General features: G+C 40.0%; 1 protein-coding gene across 1 annotated transcript in view; it reads left to right on the forward strand.

The window, feature by feature from the left end:
* Positions 1–7,075, forward strand: part of LOC307122190 (PDZ domain-containing RING finger protein 4) — a 58,286-nt gene extending 51,211 nt beyond the window's left edge. Inside the window, exons 7-9 of the mRNA XM_079810153.1 lie at positions 980–1,099; positions 2,639–3,394; positions 4,386–7,075. Coding sequence (XP_079666279.1) covers positions 980–1,099; positions 2,639–3,394; positions 4,386–4,865 — 1,356 coding nt within the window. The 3' untranslated portion in view covers positions 4,866–7,075. The remainder of the gene's footprint in view (positions 1–979; positions 1,100–2,638; positions 3,395–4,385) is intronic.
* Positions 7,076–7,861: the final 786 nt, after the last annotated feature.

The following is a 7,861-nucleotide window of genomic DNA, read 5'->3' on the forward strand; positions in this document are numbered from 1 at the left end:
TATGACCAAATTTCCCGAAAACACAATTTACACTATATTTACTCCAGTAATTCACACACTCATATTTGTGTTTATTAATATGAATGTGACCTCGGGTCACACAAGAAACAGCCGTCTCAATCCAGACAGCTTGTGTGAACATTAACGTCTGTAATTAAACACATGATGAATGGATGATGTTTGAGGCTCATCCGCTGTGTGTTTGTTGTGAAGCGGCCCGTCCATCCGCTGACCGCTCCAGTTCATTACGCAGCGCAGACGCCAGCGCAGCTCTCCAGAGAACATTACTCCCAATAATGTGTGTGATGTAGACGTCATAAAATGTGACACAAACGTAATGCGTTTCTCACATCAGAGCCATAAAAGCACAATGAACAGCTGAGTGAGTTTAATGAAGAAACGGGCAGCTCATATTTCATTTCAAAAGAACGAAATGTAGCCTATTTTTAGGACCATTACCATTTTCTGGTAAATTTTAATCGATTTTAAAATTACAGTGAAGCTAAAAAAAAGTATTACAGTACTATGAGAATTTTGGATGAAATGCTTTTCTTACTTAGTATTTTTTATTTTTTTTTCCAGTCCAAATATCTAAAAAATCAAGATGCGTTTACTAGAGAAGTAAAATGGCATGAGGTTTTTTGTTTTCTTATTTTTTTCAGAAAAATAATCTTGCTTTTTCTCCTGCTTACTTTTCTGACCACATTGGCAGATATTAGTTCTTAATATAAGGATAAAGTTAAGCATATTTTTTGACAGGAATTGTAAGTAATTTTGCTTCTACAGTAAATATATCTTGATTTGAGAATGTTTAGTTATTTGTGCTGGAAAACAAGACAGAAACACTGAGGAAGAAGAACCTTTTTGCAGTGTATATATAAATGTTTAGGTGAAGCTGAAATCACACTGACTTAAAGTTTGTACAGAAACAAATATCATCACACAATGTCTTCACCCACATCGGTTTCCTCTTTTTCAGGAGGAGCCGTGGCTGGATGATGAACACAGCGAGTTCTTAGAGGAGCTGAAGATGGAAATGCTGGAGGAACAGAGGAGAGAAGAGGAGGAGGAGGAGATGATCAGAGCGGCCAGAGAGGAGGTGAGAGAAAACAGAAAACATCTCATTGTTAAACACCTTGGGAAATGCGACTGATTTCCCAAAGAATCCACAGTGAAATGTAGCGAATACAAATAAATAATGCTCAACTGATACATTCACATTGATGAAAATAAATAAGCACCTTTGGAAGGTAATGTTATGTTATCTTTTAGTCCAGTGATCCTGTATCTCTCTTCTCTCCTCGTCATCTCACTAACACTCCAGTGGGCGGGGCCAAAGTTGCAATGATGGATTGATTGGCACATTATCGGCACAACATGTCATTCTCTGGGCTTGGTTTCAGTAAAAGCTGCTTTTGGACTAACAAGGAATTTTGTAGTTCTGAAACTTACAGAATACTCTTATAGTGGGATGACATTATATGTCATAAGCTTGATTTCTCAGTTCATGACTCCTAGTCTTACTGGAAAACAAGACAAAAATATATTTTTTGCAGTGCATTGCTTGTGTTAGTAATTAAAGAATGATAGATGAACATTCGGCCCCACTGTATATTAGGTGGCCTTAACTACTATGTACTTACATAAAAAAATAAGTACAATGTACTTACTGTGTTCAAATTGTATTATATATACAGGTAAAGTAAGGGACAGGTGTGGTGGTGTGGGTAAGTTTAAGGGTAGAGTTAGGGACAGGTGTGGTGGTATGGGTAAGTTTAAGGGTAGAGTTAGGGACAGGTGTGGTGGTGTGGTTTAGTTTAAGGGTAGAGTTAGGGACAGGTGTGGTGGTATGGGTAAGTTTAAGGGTAGGGTTAGGGACAGGTGTGGTGGTGTGGGTAAGTTTAAGGGTAGAGTTAGGGACAGGTGTGGTGGTGTGGGTAAGTTTAAGGGTAGAGTTAGGAACAGGTGTGGTGGTATGGGTAAGTTTAAGGGTAGGGTTAGGGACAGGTGTGGTGGTGTGGGTAAGTTTAAGGGTAAGGTTAGGGACAGGTGTGGTGGTATGGGTAAGTTTAAGGGTAGGGTTAGGGACAGGTGTGGTGGTATGGGTAAGTTTAAGGGTAGAGTTAGGGACAGGTGTGGTGGTATGGGTAAGTTTAAGGGTAGGGTTAGGGACAGGTGTGGTGGTGTGGGTAAGTTTAAGGGTAAGGTTAGGGACAGGTGTGGTGGTATGGGTAAGTTTAAGGGTAGAGTTAGGGACAGGTGTGTTAGTAAGGGTAAGTTGAAGGGTAGGGTTAGGTGTAAGGGAATAGTCAAAAGTGTAATTACAAATGTAACTACAGAAATTAATTACAGATGTAATTACATACAGGTATTTTTCAAAATGTAAGTACAATGTAAAAACATGTATGTACACAATAAGTGCAATGTATCAAATGATTCATTAAAATGTTAGTACATAGTAGTTAAGGCCACCTAATATAAAGTGGGAACATTCTGACTAATTTGACTATTCAAACAAAAGTAGATAAACACGCATTGTTGTAATCCAATGCTCCCGAATGAACACAAAAAGTGATTAATGATGTCTCAGTAGATTCTGGTTTCGCTTGAATAATTCAAACTCAAAATCCCCCTGCAGGCCAGAGGAGCTGAAGAAGAAAACATCACAGCGTCCTGCTCCTACAATCACCAGAAGGTCAGTCCGCCGGACGGTTTGGAGAAGAATGTCCTCGCTCAGATCCAGAAGAGACTGTCGCGGTGTCTGCGCCAGCGGAGAGAGTCTGAGGGCTCGGTGTCTGAACGCGGTCTTGAGAAGGACGGGCCCGAAGGAGACCGATATCAGCAGCTGCTGGAGCTCAAGTGTCAGATCCGCAACAGCGGCGAGTACGACCTCTTCTACACGCGCAGCAGCACCATCGAATGCAGCGGCGTCGAGCACGAGCTCCGGCTGCTCAATGAGGAGCTGCGCAGCATCGAGCTGGAGTGCCAGAACATCATGCGGGCGCATCAGCGGCATCCTAAAGACCCGGCAAAGAAGCTGGCGGACATCAGCGAGCATCCCGAGAAGTCGGACAAGGACAGTTCGAGCGCGTACAACACGGCCGAGAGCTCGCGCAGCACGCCCCTCGCGATGGACCGCTCGCCGGACCACAGGATGGTCAGCCTCACCAACCAGAAGAACCTCTGTGGCTCGTCCATTAGGAGCGGCAGTCCCGACCACAGCAACCCTTCGGAGTCTCCCGCGGAAGACGAGGGATCCCTGAGGACTCGGATTACCGCCTTATCGAGGGCTTCCGATGTCCACACGCGACAGTACCAGAGCTACATGCACCTGGTCCAGCAGCAGTCGGCCGTGGAGTTCGCCCACGGCCTGCTGGGAATGAGCGGCCCGCAGGTACGAACTCTGAACTTTACATTTGTCTGTTTGCCCACTAAAGTTAAGCTTTTGTCCCAAAAATGTTGTAAAAATGTTGACATTTGCTCACTAAATAAAATCCAATAAAATTTGCCTGTTTGCTCATTTAAGATTTGCTTTCATCCAAAAAAAATGTTATTCAATTTTGTCTGATAAAACTTAAAGGGATAGTTCACCCAAAAATGAAAATTAGCCCATGATTTACTCTCCCTCAAGTCATCCGAGGTGTGTGTGACATTCTTCTTTCAAACGAATAAAATCTGAGTTATATTACAAAAGTCCAGGCTAATCCAAGCTTTAGAATTGGATTCATAGTTGCTCCGTTTTTGAAGTCCATAAAAAGTGCATCTGTCCATCATATAACTGCTCCACACCGCTCTGGGGTGTTAATAAAGGCCTTCTGAAGCGAATCAATGCGTTTGTGTAAGAAAAATATCCATATTTAAAACTTTATAAGTAAAGTTTTGGCCGAACGCCTTCCCTGTTCAATTTATGGAAAAATTTTTGAGTTCCCCTGCCGATCGAAAGACTAATGCGACCAGGTCCTCTTGTCATGACGTCACGTACGTATCTTGAGTTTCACTTTCAACATTCAACACTTTTCCACGGAAGGCAGTCGGATGAAACTTTACTCGATAAAGTTTTAAATATGGATATTTTTCTTACACAAACGCATCGATTCACTTCAGAAGGCCTTTATTAACACCCCAGAGCCGTGTGGAGCAGTTATAAGATGGACAGATGCACTTTTTATGGACTTCAAAAACAGAGCAACTATGAATCCAATTCTAACGCTTGGATTAGTCTGGACTTTTGTAATATAACTACGATTTTATTCGTCTGAAAGAAGAATGTCATACACACCTAGGATGACTTGAGGGAGAGTAAAATATGGGATAATTTTCATTTTTGGGTGAACTATCCCTTTAAAAATTTTGAATTTGAACTGTGCATTCACCCATTTGCTCAGGTCACCCGGCCTTCTGAACCCAAGATGGAGTGGAAGGTGAAAGTCCGGAGCGACGGAACCAGGTACATCACCAAACGGCCGGTCCGAGATCGTCTACTCCGGGAGCGAGCCCTTAAGATCAAGGAGGAACGCAGCGGCGGCATGACGACCGATGACGACGCCATGAGCGAGATGAAGATGGGACGCTACTGGAGCAAGGAGGAGCGCAAACAGCATCTCCTGCGGGCCAAGGAGCAGCGGCGGCGGCGGGAGTTCATGCAGCGGAGCCGCTTGGAGAGCCTGCGGGAGAATCCGCTCAGCAGCGGAGAGGGACGCAAGGAGGTGAGCATCATCGAACTCAGCCAGCGCAAGATGATGAAGAAGCGCAACAAGAAAATCCTGGACAACTGGATGACGATTCAGGAGTTGATGACACACGGGGAGAAAGCGCCAGAAGGATCCAAAGTGCATAACGCCTTCCTGTCGGTTACAACTGTATAGATTCACATGCAAGTTCTCAAACTTTACCATTTACCCATGTGGTACGATCTACTTTTGCCTCGTTCAATGTGGCAATTTTTATGAGAAAAGACCAGAAGAATATTTTTCACACTTTGTTAATGTTTTCTAACCAATTAAACAAGTTTCATTGCATTTTTTAACGATTTGTGTTACTGTAATATTTCAAGGAAGGTACCTAAAGGAATATTTCACTCAAAAATTGCCTTCCCTTATTCAACCCAAACCTGTTTGACTAAAGCCTCTATTGGGATATGATGGAAAAAATATTTTAGTTTTTGTTTTTATTTTGCTCACAATAGTTTAAAAAAAAATAGTTAAAACTTTTAAAAATTAAAAATTTACATTCACTCTTCATATTTACTGACAATTTTTTTGCTTTTGATCAAGAATATTTTTTATGTTCTTGTCCAATAAAATGTTTTCGTTCAATAAAATGTTTCCAAATTTTGAATTTGATCTTGGCATTAGTCCGTTTGCTCACTTGAGTTTTGCTGTCGTCCAACTCATTCACCCATTAACTTTATTTTTTTTTTCAAAATGTTGAACTTTATATTCCCTCACTAAAGTTTTGATTTCATCCCAAAAAATTCAAAAAATTTAACTTCGCAAAACATTGTCAACATTTTTAACATTGCATTCGCCCATTTGCTCACAAAAGTTTGTCAAAAAATTTTCAAATTTTTAACTTTGCATTCGCCCATTTGCTCCAGTAAAGTTTTGCTTTCGTCCAAAAAGTCAGTAAAATTTTGCCCAATAAAAGTGTTCAAAAATCTGAATTTGAACTTTCCATTCACCCATTTGTTCATTAAAGATTTGCTGTTATCCAATAGAAATTTTCAAAATTTTACGTTTGAACTTTGTGTTCACCCATTTGCTCACTTAAATTTTGCTCTCGTCCAATAAAACTTTTCAAAATGTTGAACTTTGTTTTCACAGGTTGCTCACTAAAGGTTTGCTTTCGTCCAAACAAAAAAAATTCTAATAAGATTTTGTCCAATAAAGTTTTTCTGAATTTTTTATTTGAACTTTGCGTTAGCCTGTTAACTCACTGAAGTTTTGATTTTGCAAAAAATTGCTTCACTTGTTTGCTTGTGAACGGTCACAAGAGAACACAAATGCATTGAAATATAATTTCCTTTTCTTCATCTCATATTTTTTCCCATCAGCAAGTCCCTTTGTAACTTTCTCCCATGGAAGACAAAAGGTGAATTATTCAATTCTGTCCTTTCTATCATTTCCATAAAAAAGCATCACATTAACTTTGACATAAATGACATTTGACCAATGATGGGCCACTCTCAGGTTTGGGACAACATGAGTTTGAATTAAGGATTTTATTTTTAAGTGAATTATTCCCATAATGTTTTATTTATTTGTCATTCCTCGCAGGATCTGAAGTATTTTTCAAATAATGTTTACATTTCAGCAAAATATGCATTATTGTGCAATCTCCTGCCTTTAATCCACCTTGCTGAGTCTGTTTCTCAGATGTTGTAGTATTTGTATTGTTTGATTTTTCAACTATCTGCACCAAACCAGCTCTCAATGACTCATAACCAGGCCAGTTCTACCTCTACCTCAGACATACGTACACGCTTAATCCACATAAAACCAGCCAACGTTGCTGAAAAACATTACTGTTTTCACTTCTAAAATAGTGCCCAATCTTGATTACATGACCAGCACCTGGAAATGATTATTGGTAATCAAAGTACAGAAAGGAAACCTGTTGGTGATGTAGTTCATCCTGATGTGAAATTAAAACTGGGAAGTATCGGGTTGAATCCATGCTTGGGTTATGATTTCTTCTTTGAGAGGTACCAGCGTACATCTAAAAACATGCTTCCTCTGGTTTTAATGCTTCCTAAACAATACTGTATGGCTTGTTGATCAATTATGATCTAGTTTAATTGAAGGTATAGTTCATTTTCATAAGCATTTTTAAGAGCTTTTCAGATATATTTTGTACCGTCTGTCTGTACAAGGAACCAGTTTCAGTGGATTCAGTTTTTCTCAGTCTGGTTTTGTTTCTGTTCATTTGGAGCAACAGTTGTACATTTCGATTGTAAATTTCTGTATTGTTCTGGCTCAGTGTCCTTAGTCTTATTTAAATAACCTGTAGTCGTCTCTCTTGGCCAGGTGAATGTGTGGTCATTGTGATATTTTGACACTGAATAAATCTTTTCTTCAAAACTTCTCTCGTTAATCTAGCACACACTCACTCTTCCAGAGAAAGAACGTGTAGTGTATTGTAGTTCATGTTTGTAGCTTTGCACTAACCTAGCTTGAGTTCTCATAAAAGATGACCAAAACAAAGTCAATGCAATATTCATACATTTTATTAATGAGTATTATAATTTTTTTTGGGGGGGTGTGCATTACAGTAATATGACTTTGTGATGGAAATGTGTTTACTAATTAAAATAACCACAATGCAAAAAATCTTGGTCCAAAAATAGGATTCATCTGCTTTTTTCTCATCTAATTTAGGGTGAAATATGAACCGGATATGCTCTTGGCAGATTTCGTCAGGCTGGTAAAGCACTACCACACAAATAAATCTACAGTCTGGAATAGTTTTTTCTTATTTAGAAGCTTAAGCACACAAGAGGTTAATAAGTCCCTGTCCATTCTCTCCAGTGACCTCCAGTTCTTCCACTATGACTCCATTCACATCCATCAGGATCATTTCTACATCATTCAGCTGAATTGTGTGGATTGTGTCCGAGTCGGTGAGGTGTAATTAAGGCGATTCAGTGACAGCGCTGGCATTTGTCACCAGCATCCACTGCATCAAACAGCAGAAATGTCAGGCAGATAACGCCACTCAACGCTCACCTTGTCCTCCCTTCAGTTAATCAACAGCACTTCATCCACAACCTTCAGCTGCTCCTGAGAGGACAAAACTCCCTCTCATTATGAGACTCAAATCTCAGCTAGAGCGTCTTTAATAGGCCGCCCCGTATAATGAGTCT

This window comes from Gobio gobio, assembly GCF_949357685.1.
Source record: "Gobio gobio genome assembly, chromosome: 25".
Classification (NCBI taxonomy): domain Eukaryota; kingdom Metazoa; phylum Chordata; class Actinopteri; order Cypriniformes; family Gobionidae; genus Gobio; species Gobio gobio.